The sequence below is a fragment of the Melopsittacus undulatus genome, chromosome 19, assembly GCF_012275295.1.
Source record: "Melopsittacus undulatus isolate bMelUnd1 chromosome 19, bMelUnd1.mat.Z, whole genome shotgun sequence".
Taxonomy (NCBI): domain Eukaryota; kingdom Metazoa; phylum Chordata; class Aves; order Psittaciformes; family Psittaculidae; genus Melopsittacus; species Melopsittacus undulatus.
Genome location: NC_047545.1, coordinates 4,485,173 through 4,499,290, shown reverse-complemented (window position 1 = coordinate 4,499,290; position 14,118 = coordinate 4,485,173). Strand labels below are relative to the sequence as shown.

The 14,118-nt window shown below is 54.2% G+C and overlaps 2 protein-coding genes across 3 annotated transcripts in view; both read right to left on the bottom strand.

The window, feature by feature from the left end:
• Positions 1-4,415: 4,415 nt before the first annotated feature.
• On the bottom strand, positions 4,416-6,345 carry LOC101875414 (la-related protein 6-like). Its single transcript, XM_005141245.3, has 3 exons — positions 6,176-6,345; positions 5,745-5,943; positions 4,416-5,375 (listed from the first exon to the last, which is right to left on the bottom strand). Exons 1-3 carry the CDS (start codon positions 6,343-6,345, stop codon positions 4,416-4,418), a joined length of 1,329 nt encoding a protein of 442 aa, XP_005141302.3.
• A 3,314-nt stretch (positions 6,346-9,659) lies between these two features.
• The window catches only part of RFX2 (regulatory factor X2), a 44,482-nt gene continuing 40,023 nt past the window's right edge, over positions 9,660-14,118 (bottom strand). For both annotated transcript variants that reach the window (XM_034070957.1, XM_005141230.2), the window contains 7 exons: positions 13,820-13,968; positions 13,234-13,331; positions 12,323-12,472; positions 11,728-11,936; positions 11,249-11,402; positions 9,900-9,942; positions 9,660-9,778 (listed from right to left, as the gene is read on the bottom strand). In XM_034070957.1, coding sequence (XP_033926848.1) covers positions 9,669-9,778; positions 9,900-9,942; positions 11,249-11,402; positions 11,728-11,936; positions 12,323-12,472; positions 13,234-13,331; positions 13,820-13,968 — 913 coding nt within the window. In that variant the 3' untranslated portion in view covers positions 9,660-9,668. The remainder of the gene's footprint in view (positions 9,779-9,899; positions 9,943-11,248; positions 11,403-11,727; positions 11,937-12,322; positions 12,473-13,233; positions 13,332-13,819; positions 13,969-14,118) is intronic.

Genomic DNA, 14,118 nt, shown 5'->3' with positions numbered 1-14,118 from the left:
CAAAAGGCACCTAACCCAGGCCTGAAGCCCTCTGCAGTGGAGATGCCACCACTCCTTAAGGACTTTGTGAATGCAATGGGAGCGTTTAGACCCAGCTGGCCCCATGCCCTCAGTTGGCTCCAGCAGCACCCAGGTTGCAGTGGCTCAGTCTGCAGGGACAGTGCTTGTGGGGGGGGCAGGCAACATGTTCACCAGCCCCCTTGGCTTGCTGTGCTCCACAGAGGGACCTTGGCCAAGGTGAAGATGTCCCTGTTCATTGCAGACGGGTTCCTGGCTGAGCTCTCAAGGTCCCTCCCAACCCATTCTATGGCTCTACAACAGCTCCTCCAAAAAGAGGGTATGGGGGGAGCTGTCAGGAGCTCGTGTCCTCTATGGCCAACCCACCTCAAACCACACCAAGACCCCAACAGCACCATGGAGGGGCAAGACAAAGGCAGGAGGATGCTGTCCTCATCCCTGTGCCATACACAGGGGTCCAAGCCAGATGGGACCCATGGGGGACCCCACTCTGAAGGTAGGCTCTGCTCCAGCCATGCTGGTATGGGATGCTGTACCTCAGGTCCCCAGGGAGGGATGCAAATTGCTCCTCTCCCAGCTAAGTATTGATTGTGGTCAGGCCAGCGGCTCAGGGCTCGCTAATGAATTGTAATTGGGAAGAAGTTCCACTTGGACATGGTTTATTTCACTGATGTCAGGATTTGCCATGCATTAAGCTGGAGGCTCATTCCATCATCAAGGCAGATGCTTCTCTGTGCAGCCTTGAGCCCTCTGCTTGCCCCATACACCCTTCCTGGGGGGATTTTGCCCTTCCAAAGCTGCCCCCCCAATGCATTAAGGGTGAGCACATGGTGGAACCCCAGCCTGGGTCTCATTTGACCTTCCAGAGCCTGGCTCAGCACAGAGGATCCATCTGAGCCTGCTTCACCTCACGTCTGCTGGCAGCCACAGTGCCCTCTGGCCTGCAGACAGTCTCAGGTCCAGACAGGACCTGAATTCATAACACTGGGAAAGGCAAAGGGAACACAGAGGACATCTCTCCCTGCATCGGCCTTCCCCATTCCTGCTTCCAGGCTGGCCTGTGCTGGCCCCAGGAGCTTCATCCATCCCTGTTCCTTCTCCCTTCTCCATCTTCATCCAGCTTCCTGCCGTGCATTCCAATGCACACACATCCACCTTACTTCTGAGCACCAGCATGGTCCTGACATGACCCACGGCCCCAAAGAGGCAGCGGAAACGGGCAGTGTCTGAAAGCAGCAGAAGCACATGGAGATGCCACCTGCACCTCTGCTGCATGGCAAAGGGTCCAGAGCACAGTAGGGAAGAGTCAAAGGAAGGGTTTGCCCCTGGTTATCAAGGTTTGCTAATGAATGAATGTGAATAGGAATCAACTCCTTGAATTGGGCCATGAGATGTGCTTGGTGGGAGATGAGGTGATGAGCACAAGCCCTGGTTACTTGCTATGGGAAGTGAGAACACCATGCTCCTAGAAATAAAGTGCTCATAATAGACCTGAGATTAAAGACTTGGTTCCAGAGGACTTGTAGAACCTCACCCTCAAGGCAAGACCATAATGCAGAGCAAGAGACCTCCCTCCATTGGGAATAACGAGGGCAATTACAGATTTAAGCGGAGAAAGAGACACGTAAAGCTGAGCCACAGTACAAAGTACTGAATCAGAACTACAAAAGCAGGGCTGGGAGGAGAAACCCAAATGAGACTATGAAGGCAAATGGAATAACACTGCAGGAATTAAAGAGCGAACAAAGTGAGGAAGCAGCTTGGATGGAAGTAGTGCCCTGTCTCTTTACCAGCCCAGGTAGGTTTCCAGTGAGCATCTCTAGAGCATCCACATCCTGCTGGTCCTGAGAGCAGATGGAGCACACAAAGAAATCAATCAGAGAGGGATTAACACACCCATAAAACACACAGAGATGTGGGGCAGGAGTGGGACATCGCAGGGTTTAGGAGCTGGGATTGGTGGGAGCTGTCTGTGCTCGGGGATGATCACACTGAATCAGTCTTACAACATCAGACCACTTCTTCTCGTGAGGTTCACTGCTCCAGTTAATGGCCTGTCTGATGTTAGGCTGTGAAAGCTGGGCAGGAAATACAGCCACATGGAACTCCTCCAACTAAGCCTTAACTAATATCCTGGGATCCTGTGTGGAGATGGATTAGATGGGAAGATGAAATAAAGCCTTGGGAAAGTAAAAGCTGTTCCAAGGCTGGTCTATTGGAAAGAGGCAATACAGGAAAAGGCAAAGCATGACCAAGGGAAGCACGAGTGCTCATGTGCTGATCCTGCCAGAGGGCTGGCAAGGAATTCCCTATGGAAAACAAAACCCAAATTGCCTTCTGATGGTGGGAAGGGATCCCCTATGGCTGCATCCTCAGAGGGACCCAGGTCCAGGTTCCCTCTGTGACCAAGAGCTGGGATGCGGGAGGCAAAGCTGCTCTGCAGCAGCCGGGAAGGGAGGTTGGGAGCACAGCATCATCCATCACTGCCACATCTTTCCTGCTGGAAAGGCCTCATTAACATGGAGAAGAGCTGCTCCTGAGCACAGCTGGGGCTTCCCTCTGCAGCAGGTCACAACCCTCCTCTACTTGTAACCACAGCAGAAAGCCGGGATGCTGGAAGCCCCCAGCACCTTCAGCAGAGTGCAAGTGCCCATGTGCTCAAGGAGCATCATCAGCTTTCCCATCCAAATACAGGGAACAGCTCCAGCAGATGCTGCCCAGAGCAGGAAGGAAACACTGGTGTCATAAAAGGCTGGGGATGGTTTCCTTGGGATGGATGGAGGTGAAAGCAATGGAGGTGCTGCTGTCCCCAGAGCTCTGGCACATCCTTCCCCAGCTCCCAGCACCTTCTGGAGAGGGATGGGATGCAGGGGAGGGGTTTGGCAGGAGGATCTGCCTTGGATGGCTTTGCCCAGGGACCAGCATCACTTGCAGGTGAGGTGAGGAGGCAGCAATGCAAGGAAGGGCTCAGGTGAGGAGCTGGGATGTTGGACACTTCCACAGCCAACCCATCCCACATCAACCCCATTCCATTTACCCACCCTGCACATGGTACTTGACTCCATTTACCCCAGTGAGGGAGTCAGGGGGAACCAGGAAAGCCCCCCCCATTCCTGCTATCAGCAGGCCCAGAACCCCATGCCTTGAGCCATGCTGCAAAGCAGCAGAGCCAGAGGGAGATTCCCTGTTATTTATAAAGCAGGCCATGTTATTAATACCACATAATGACTGTATTGCTGTATCCAGCACTGTAAATATACACACATCCCAGAGCCAGGCACACTCCCTGCTGCAAATTGCACACAATTAGCAATTGACTGTGTCTATAATCATGGGGACTGTGAGTTGTGCTTCCAGCATGGGAGCCTGGCAGCAGGATGAGTGGCTCTGCTAACTGGAGTTTGGTGCAGGAGGGAATTGCCCTCAAGGCCAAGACTTGCCCTTCAAGTGACAAGAGACCTGAGCTGTCACCAAGCAGCCCCATTGCTTGGGGTTGGTCCCCATCCATCTCCTGCTGCTACAACCTTCACCTTGTTCACACTGCAGGATACATCATGGCCTGGTTATGCTCTATGGGGTCTGATTGTGGCAGACACGAGGGGAGAAAGGGGAGATGTCACCAATGCAGCTTCAAAGCATCTTGAAGACAGAAAGGAGGTAAGGGCAAGGCACTGACACCATGGCCAGCAGCAGGATGAGGATGCTCCTCCTGGGATGCAGGGCACACTGCTCCATCTGAGCATCACCAACATCCACCACTGCTAAACTTGGGCCAAGGCTGCTCTTCACTTGCAGGTCCATCCCCAGAGGTTCCTGCAGCAGACCCATGGGGTCAGGGATGCTGGAGGTGCAGAAGGTGCCATGTGCCAGAGCTGCTGGTGAGCCCGGGGCTATGGGGAAGGGCAGCTCCTGGCAGAGATTGGCTCTTTGGTGTCTCCCAGCCCAACGCTGGAGCTCCCCATGCTCTGACCATGCCTCACAGCCCCCTTGGAGCCAGCACAGATGGGTTCCTGGGGACTCATGGACACAGCCCCACACTGAAGGGGATAAGGACCTTGGGGCCGGGGTGGGGATGGACACTCACAACAGGACAGCCTGCAAGGCCTCATCCTGAGCAGCTCCATCTCCCTGCACAGCCACAGAACCCCACAGCACCCCAAGGATGCAAGGGAGGGAGCTACAGGGACCCTCCCACCCTTCTCCATCCGCACCTTGGGCGGCCCCAAGGCCAAGAAGGGGCAAAGAAAGAACAAAACCAACCAGAGCAGCAGGAAGTGCCTGGAAAATTCCTCCTCTTTATTGCCCATTCCCCATGGGAGCAGGAGCAGTTTCACCTCCCCAGTCCTCGAGAGGAGGAAAACAAAGGAACAAACCCACATCCCAGCGGCGCCGGAGCCTCAGCGCCGCAGGACCAGCTCTCCGCTCCTGCCGCTCCAGAAGCCCTTGGTGCCATCGGAGCCGTGGGGCAGGCGCAGCACCAGGTCCCGCAGGCCCAGGCGGTCGCTCGGCATCCCCTGTACTGGGGGGGCAGAGCCAGGACAGGGTTTGCCATCGGGAACGGGGCTGCTGTGCCAGGGGCTCCATCCGCGCCAGCGCTCGGGGCTGCAGATGGGGCTGGAGCAGCTCCCGGCATCCAAGCCAAGCGGAGGGAAGACTTTGCTGCTGAGGAGCTGGGGCTCAGTGATGCTGTTGCTGAAGGTGCTGAGCTTCAAGCTCCCATCCAATGAGGCGAGTGCTGAGGGGTCCTTGTTCTGGAGCAGGGGTGGTGGGACCCTGGCACCATCTGACCCTGGAGAGCCGCAGAGCCCGGAGTCCCCAGGGCTATGGGGGAGCACGGAAGCCGCCGCCTGCACCCTCCATCCCACCTGGTCCAGCTCCTCTGCCTTCCTCTCAGCACCACGTTTCTTCTTGGAGTCCCTCATCCAGAGCCGGACCACTTTGATGCACTCCCTGCCCAGGCAGCTCCTGCTGCTGAGCTCCTCAAAGGCCCTGCAGGCGCTCTCCAGGCTCTCATACTCCACCATAGCACAGCACTTGCTCAGCAGCTCCGGGAAGCGGGATGTGTATTTCCGCACATCCGAGGGTAATTTGTGGCCCGGACGCAGGATGCGGATGGCAGCGATGGCTCCAAAGGGGCTGAACATCCTTGTGATGGTGTCCAGGAAGCTGTTGTGGGTATCCCGCTCCTGGGGCTGCAGCTCCCAGGCCAGCAGCAGTTTGCTGAGGGGGACAGTCAGGAGGGACTCGGGGATGGGAATCTTCCTCCTCACTTTGGTCCCCTCCTTATTCACCTCCAGCAGCCTGGAGAACTGCAGAGCATAGAGTGTGAGCCGCCAGTCACGCGTCAGGTACCTCACCTATGGGAGAGAGGGGGACACCACATCCCCATCAGTCTACATCCCCATCCAGGCAGGCTTCAACCCCATCTACTTGAAGTCGCAGCAAGACAACCCCCTCCTTCCACAGGAGCATCTTCAGGTGAAGGTCTCCAGTGCCCCCTTGGCTCCCCACACATCACAGCACTTCCCTGCAGTGGTTTGGTTCTGGGATGGTCTTTCCCAAAGCATCCCAGAGGAACCATGAGCAGCCCCCAGACTGCTGCAGCACTTGAAAGGCAAAGAGCAGAGCCTGGTCCTGCACCACCAGCACTTCCCCAGCACACAGAGCCTGAGCTTCCCCATACAGCCCCACAGAGCCCCCACACATCACCCATGGGGGGTGCCCACCTTCTTGAAGGACGTCAGGAGTTTGATGCTCACAAAGCCCATCTTGTTCTTCTGGACGTGTTTCAGCAGGAACGCATCCCTGGCCAGGTTCTCATCAGAGAGGTAGAACTCCACCTGGGACACAATCCTCTGGATCAGCTGCTGGTCGGGGCTGGAGTCCAACAGATGGGCCCCTGAGGGGCTCGTGTTGCGGAAGGTCCTGGCAGGGCAGCAGGGACACCAGTATGAGCTGGTGGCCTTTGGGATGTGCACCAGTGCCCAGGCACAGGCACAATGGTGCAGACAGCAGAGAGCCAGAGCTTTGCCCCAGCTACAGGGGAGCAAGGCCAGTCTGTACCCTGGGAACATCAGTGCTAGACAGTGAAGCTAAGCCCATTCCATGGGGATAAATGTAATGCTCAGTCCCCACACACATCCCAGTAGCCACATACCCACTGAAGCTCTCAATGAAGTCCTCCTGCCTGAGGAGGTCGAGTGAGCAGCTCCATGGTGGATGAAGATGCTGTGCTGGGAAGGAATTCCTTGGTCCTGGCATTGGGGCACTGCAGCTGGGCTGGGAACAGGGCCCTAAGGCCACCCCGGAGCTATAGGATGAGAGCATCCTTCATCTGGAACATTACACAGGAGAAGAGGAACACCAGGATGCTTCCCAACCACAGCCAGCCCAAGGATGGGGGAGCAGAGGCAGCTTGTGGCTGTGCCCTTACCTGCTTGGCAGTACTGGGAAGGGTGGAAAGTCCTGGCACTACATCCCAGACCCCTGCAGGCACAGACCCCAAACCCTCCCCACCTCCGAACAGAGGCTCCTGAGAGAGGAAAGAAAGGAAAAGAAAGGAAGGAAAAGCCCTCAGAGCCCCCAGGCTGCTGGTTTATAAGAGCAGCCACCCCAAGGGAGCCCCAGGGATGGGTTCTGGACCCAGCAGCCCCAGGTGAAACCTCTCTGCAGGTTAAGCAGCCCCAGCTGAGCCCTGGGGGCAGCCCCTGTGGTCGCTGCTGAGCCAGGCCAGGCAGCAGAGCAGCACAGAGGCACCAGTAGCAGCACAGAGGCACCAGTAGCAGCACTGGTACCAGTACAGGCTCCCTGTGGGAGCCAGTGGGGCAGTGAACCGCTGCCATGAGGCAGCTCTCTCTGTGCCTCAGTTTCTCTTTCTTCTGTGGGGGCAGTAACAGGCACAGGGGGTGTAGGGAGGGTTCATTCAGCCCATAGGGCTGAACCCATAGGGCATCGCTTGGGTTCTTGGTGCTGCCGGAGTGATGGCAAAGTCCTTCCTCCTGAAGCAATACCCCAGTGCCAGGGGAAGGAGCAGGAGAGCCCCAGGGGTGAAGGCCAGGGTGCCCTGGGATGGGGTGATGCTGTGGGGCAGCACAGCCCATAGCCTCAGGTGAAGGTTCTTCTAGTTGAAGATGTCTCTGCTCAATGCAGAGATGAGCTCTGAAGCTCCCTTGAATCCAAACTGCTGTATGATCCCATGATTCAGTAGGAGATGCGGAAGGTTTGGGATGAAACCCATCCCTTTGCTGGAGCCCATGCTGGGATCAGAGGGGCTCTGGAACAGGCAGAGGGGGCCCATCACACATCCACCCTGAGCTCTGGGAACACTGTAGGATGCATCCCTAGCAGCATCCCTCCCTCCTTGGTCCCCTGCCCCAATGCCTTGCCCCAGCCCTGTGGGGCTCCTGCTGCTGCACCCCCAGCTGTGCCCCACTGTCCTGCTTGAAGCTCATCCTTCCAAGGACTGGCAATGCCAAACTGCCTCTGGGATGCTGCACGCCCTGGGTTGGCACAATCGGTGTCACCCCTCATCAGCACCACCTCAAACTTCCCTGTCACATCCTGGCTCTCTGTGTGGTGGTGATGCTGAGTGCAAGAGACAGTCCTGGGATGCAGGAGGTGGCACAGGAAGTGGCAACAGCCACTGGAAGGTGGTGGCACTGGGTGGTGGGTGACAAGGAATGTGTGGTGGGAAGCACCAGGTCCCTGGCCAGAACTGCTTTGATCACACCACACTGGACAGATCCTGCATCTCCCCTCAGTGCATCACCTCCTGACACCTCCTTTCAATGACTGAAGAAGAAACAGCACCACAACATGGATTGTACAGGCCTGAGCATTTGATATATGTTTATTGCTATTCAGGTTTAGCTGGGAATTTGGTGCAGATGGGGTGTAGGTGTTATCCAGACTCCTTGCACAGTGCTGCAGAGCTCCAGAGCATCTCCTTTGTCCGTCCATGGGAAGCAGACGGTGGCTGAGGTCCATCAGTAGCGGCTGCAAAGAGCCAGTGCCCCAGCACTGGTTCAGGCCACACTGGGTGGGAGCAGGGGAGTTTGAGACCTGGTTGCTCAGTTGGTGTTTTAGACCCTTTTACCAGCAGGATCTGAAGTGCAGCCTCTGACCCAGGGAGTTTTCATTGTGGTTATTTACAGACAAATGCAGCTTTCTCACTTGTCTCCTGCTACTTTGCTATGAGACATTTACAGACAAACATCACCCTGACAGACAACAGCACAGGACAGTGGGAGGGAGAGATGTGCCACTAAACACACGCTCTTTACTTTCCATTAGCACTAGTTTTTCAAGTGTCACAGCTACCTTAGTACCATTTGGAGTGAGTAAGTAATATATTTGGATAGAAGAAACTGATATGCAGATGTACACGAGACCCCTGGAAAAGCTCACATCAAATACTGCATCAGGAGAAATAATAATAATAAAAGCTATTTATGACACAGCCTTTATTCACAGACAGATTTTCCCCAGGGGGGTGTTTTTGCTGTTGACTGGATGGTAGATTCCAACCCTTCCTCTGCCCTGTGTAATCCACATCAGCCTCACAGGGCATGGAAAGGGAGAATAAAACCCTGCTGGGGCAGAAGCTCCCCCAGCTCAGCCCCACGGGAGCCACCAGCACGATGCTGCAGAAGGGATACAGCCATGGGGAATGCTGGTGGAGGGATGAGCACAGCCGGGGCTGTGCCAGCCCCTCGCTGCTCCATGGGATGGGCTCAGCCAGCCCAGCCTAAGGCACTGCAGTCACACACCCTCACCCCATCCACACGCAGCCCTCCAGGCAGCTGCACCCACCTTCAACCCCTTAGCAGGACATCAAGGAGTCTGACCAGTTCCCTTCTGCCTGGGTACCCTGGGGAGGATGGGGATTGCCCATAGGCATCCGAGCACAGGGGGCAATGGACATGCTTTGTGACCAGCTGCTGCTTCCTCAGTCCTTTGGTATCTTGAGTTGGCCTGACAGTGGCCCAGGAGCATCTGCAGATCAGCAATGGAACGCTGAGCTGGGAAGACATGGGAGCAGCTGGGAATGCTGTCCCAGAGCATGTGTGTGTCAATGCCAGAGCACACATGTGCACCACTCCGCTGGGACCAGATGGATGTGCAGCCTGGAGCCCTCTGCCCCGCTGGGTACACGAGGGATGTACTGTCCTGCACTCCCTGGTACAAATGATTTGGCAAAGTCAGAGCCAGGACTTGTCTTGAAAGGCTGGAGAAGGGTCAGGCATCTTTCTTTCTTCTTGGGCACTGATTGGTTCAAGTCTGTATCACAGTGAAGTCTGACAAGTGGGGAAGAAACCCAAACCACCTTCCCTGAAAGAGGAAGCCTCATTTGCCTGCCTGGCTCAGGCTGGAGAGGAGAGGCTCACCCAGCCAGGCACATCGGATCTGCTGCTGACCACGGGGCTTCCATCGCTTGGTAGCAGACTTTGGACCATCTCCCTCCAGCCACCAGTGATGCTGGAGGAAAGCAGGCGACCAAAGCAGCTCCATCCTGGGCTCACCCGGAGCCCTCCTCAAACACAAGTAAACATAAAGAGAAACTAAGAGGCACTAATAACGCAGATACAGGAGACTCAGGCTTGTGAGCATCAACCCTGGCTCCAGACGTCTCCCCCCAGCTGATCCCAGTTTCAGATCTCCTGCAGTGAGTAACCAGGGTCACTGCGCTCCCGCTTCACCAGCGGCTCCCCCATGCTCCGGGAGTCCGTGTCCACCTCGGTGCCCATGTCACCAACGTCATCTGCAAAGGACAGAGCTCAGCATGAGAGTGGCACTCAGAGGGGAAGAGCTTCTCCTTCCCAAGAGAGCCTGCACGAGCTTCCCCCTCCCACAGCAGCTCAACCCTGAGGGACAGGAGGTACCTTTGTCCAGCAGCGTTGGGGACAGGGATGTGAGGTCACCGAACTGAAAGGAAAAGGAAAGACAAGGTAAGTGAGGCTCCTTGGAGACCCAAGGCATCAGTCCTGCAAGTTGGCATCTATTCCCAAGCGATTCTAACCAGCAGCTGGAGCGCTCAGGAGAAGCCACAACCAGCAGCAATGGTAAAGAACAGCAAAACCAACCACGTGTTCTGGGGTAAAGCCTGTAGCTGCCATATGAACCTCTGGGAAACCCCCCCCCACCCGACCCCAACAACAATCCAGGGCAGGACTGAGCTCTGGAATGAAGGAAGAAATTGTTCCATCTCCCACATCACATCCAAGTGCTGGCACAGACCAAAGGATGGTGCCTTTTCTCCAGCCCTCTCCATTTGCTGGGCATCCGCTCACCCAAACCATCCCAGTTCACCACCACTCCTGGGACTCTCCCATCACTTCACCTCTACAACTCTCTGTGAAGCCTTTGCATTCATGTCAGGAGAGTGTTTTGGCTTGCAAGGCCATTGTGCCAAGTGTAACGAGAGCTGGGGATATACTTGGTCTGAAGATGTGTTCTCTCCCTCTGAAACACTAAATTGCTGTAACATTAACGCTGAAAGTGGGGCAGCAGAAGGAACTGAGGAGCACAGGAGCTCTAAAGGGAGCAATGGAAATGGAAGGATGTGAGATTCACCCTCTTTTGGTGGGGAGACTCAGCCCCCTCCTGGAGAACAGAAACAGTGCAAGAGTTTAATGATGGCAAGGCAAAAAGGGCAGGATGAAAGATTCCCACCGGCAGCTTTTCCTGGGAGCCACTCCCTGCCTTTCATGTTCCTTTAATATCAGTAAAGAGGCTTTTGTTGGGAATAGTGGGAACTCGCAGCACTGCTGACTTGGTGCATGGGTCCAATAGGAGGGGAAGGGGAAGCAAGAGGCACACACAGCTGATCTGTGCAGCTCACATGAACTCCATGGAAGGAAGAAAACAGCTGAAATGAACTCAAAGTTGCAGGGAAAGTTACTTCTGGACCTTTCTTTGCTTGGTTCAGTTCTTGTGTTTGCTCTGGCAGCAACCCCAAAGTCAGGGTTGGTACCCACAGGTTAAGGAGAGACCTTAAAAACCCAGCTGATGCTCAACTGCATCCCCCCCCCAGCTCAGGTATTAACCAGCCAGAATGAAGGATGCTCAAGGAGCTGAAGCCTTGTGCCAGGCACTCAAAACAAGTCAGTAAATCATTCAGCAAAGCTGGTTCTAAGAACATGGCGAGGACACAGTGTGGTTTGTGAACCAACCACTTCTCTTGGAGCGCTGATAAATTTGGGTCTGTTTCTAGGGAATAAACAATTCTCACCTCTCCCATGACGGCAATTGGCATCTCCCCCGTTGCCTGGGCAACACGATGCTCTACCAGATAAAACATGTATTCATCATAGAGCAGGCGAATGAGGTGGAAGGAGCCAAAGCTGGCAGCACTGCGCAGGGTGAGGTCACGAATCACCATGGAGCTGGAAAATGGCCAGGAAACAAAATATTTGGGTTGTGTTTTACACTTGCATCACAGCTGATGTGGGTTCTTGTCCCTGACAATGCTCTGTTTCTACCTCTAGCCCAAGACTAGAAAAGCACTTTATAAGAACTGAGTTGATGGAGCATCCTAACCCCATCCTGTAAGGATATAGGAGACACAGCTGTACCCTTCTGTACCAGGGCAGATCAACAGTTAACCAGATTTGCATGGGAGTAAAGAAACTGGCCTTGGCTTTTCAAGGAGCTATTGACATGCCCTAAGCCCCATGCAGAAACAGCTCCAAAATGAGAAAGGAAATGTACCTATAGAAAGACCATTTCAACAGGAACTGCCTGGCTGCCTTGGGGAAGCTGGGACTGCCCTCATGATGCTTCAGGACTTGAGTAACAACATTATCCAGCCAACTTGCCCACTGGTCCAGAGAGCTCTGCTGCTGCAGAGTGAGCTTGAAATCCTGCTCCAGCTTCTGTACCATGCCTTCCTTGCACTGGCACACCCATGAGGCTTGCTCCTGCTCAGAAAGAAGGGTTGAGTTACTTGTGCCAAGCCTGAATGGTTGTTGCATCCCATCCCAGGAATTCGACTTCATTTCTTAGCAGACAAGAAGTGTGCATGAGCTCGGAATCCTGTCTCCTCCGATTCATCCAGACTACAGCACAATATCATTATTAGAACTATATAATGGTTGGTACCACTACTTCTTACACAAATTCCTTAACGCCTGCTCCACTCTTCACAGTGCGCTGGCAAACTTACCTGGAAAAGTAACATTAAACCCTGAAAATGGTCATTTAACTGCTTTTTAGTATTGGAAAGAAGATGCTGGCTATGAGCAGGGAACCTCCTTCAAGTCCCTGTTCTAGCCAATAGGACACAGGGCAAGGCACCACAAGTTACCTGCACGTTGGCAAAGTCGACTCGGTTGAGGTCACTGAGCATCTGGTTTATCTGTGAGGTGTTCTGCAGCACAGCCCGGGCAGCCTGGGCCAAGTGGTTCAGGGATGTGTATCTCCGTAGTGTCTGAGCAAAGGCACTGACCACCCCGACCTGCAACACAGCCACAGGGCTCCGTGAGGAGCAGCCCATGGAGCTGGGACACGAGCTCTGTGCTCAGCTCAAGCACACAGCGCACATCAGATGGGGTACCCTGCGTAGCCCTACTTGTGCTGCTGTCCAAAGCATGCCCCAGCTCCTTCAGAGCAGCTCTTTGGCAGCATCCTGCAAACCAGCCTCTGTGTTTCTTGAAGCTAAAGGGTTTTCACGCTCTGCCTCCAGCAGAGACCAGCAAAGTGAGAACAGGCTACACGAATACATGGCTTTAAGGAGAGGGGAAGTAGGAGCCTTGGGTTCAGCCTCTGCAGTGCCATTCAGTCTATGTGGTGTCCTGTGCTTTTTAGCAGGACAAACCTCATTCCAGTGCAGAGATTTTCTTCCACAGAGCCTTTATCTTAGGATAAATGAATGGTTCAATGGACAGAGCATCATCACCTGCTGGTACAAAGACATTCCCCTGCAGGTCATCAGATGGTTTGGGTTGGAAGGGACCTTAAACCTCATCCAGTTCCAACCCCTGCCACGGGCAGGGACCCCTTCCACTGGAGCAGCTGCTCCAAGCCCCTGTGTCCAACCTGGCCTTGAACACTGCCAGGGATGGGGCATAATTACTTTGGTTCATAACCATCCATTGCATTGTGTTAGTCTGGGGCACACACGGCCAAACCCAAGCAGTGATTTCCAGTCACTGGAAAACCGCAACACACAGGTACTTAATTCCTATCTCTGACCTGTATCATGCTCCTTCTGCTTACCTTGGTCTGGACAATCTCGGGGGGATAATCACTCATGGCATTCATCAGCCACCCTTCCAAACTCTTGGCAAAGTTACGGATAGCCTGGGTGAGTGTGCCTGCAAAGAAGCCTGCAGTTAGAAATCACATAGACTGGCAACAGCAGCTCAGAGGGATGTGGCTTTCCAGTACTGCCCAGCCCATCACTGATCTGCCCTATGAAAACTGACCTCAAATTCTCAGGAGGTGCAGCATGGGACAGGATTGTCCTACCCAAATATACTATCTCAAAGGAAGCATCTCACAAGGATTAGCTCTTGTGCATTGAGGCTATGCTTTCATCTTGACTCCTAGCCAAACTCAGGAGATGGGATATGCCATAAACCAGGTTTTAAGAGGCATGGGAATTTCCAGGGGCCACAAAGTACCACTGACACAGAGCAATGCTGCAGGATGAATATTGCTGTTGCCATAATATTTTAGCTTGCATTCAAAACAAACCCCTCTAAATGTGCTTTTATAATGGAAATCTTTGTGACAAGAGGTAGCCAGGCTGATGGCTGTTTGTCAAACACAACATCCCATGATCTGACTGCAGGATACTCACTGGGCACTGGTCTGAGCACGTCTGGGATGAGAATCTCCACCAGAGCCTGGTACAAGATGTGATCACAGCTTCTCATCCACTTGAGGATGGGTTCGTACTTGCACAGATTGATCAGCTTCTCTTTTGAGAGGGTTGCTTCATGTTCCTCACTGTAGGAGGAGGAGGAGGGAGGCAGCATTAGCAGCAGATCTGTGCTCAGTGTGTTCACTCTTCTTGATTTCTAACCCATTTGCAGTAGAAAAAAGGCAGAAGCCATTCATGTTTCATTCAAAAGGAAATCTCTGACTGCTTGTGCAAGT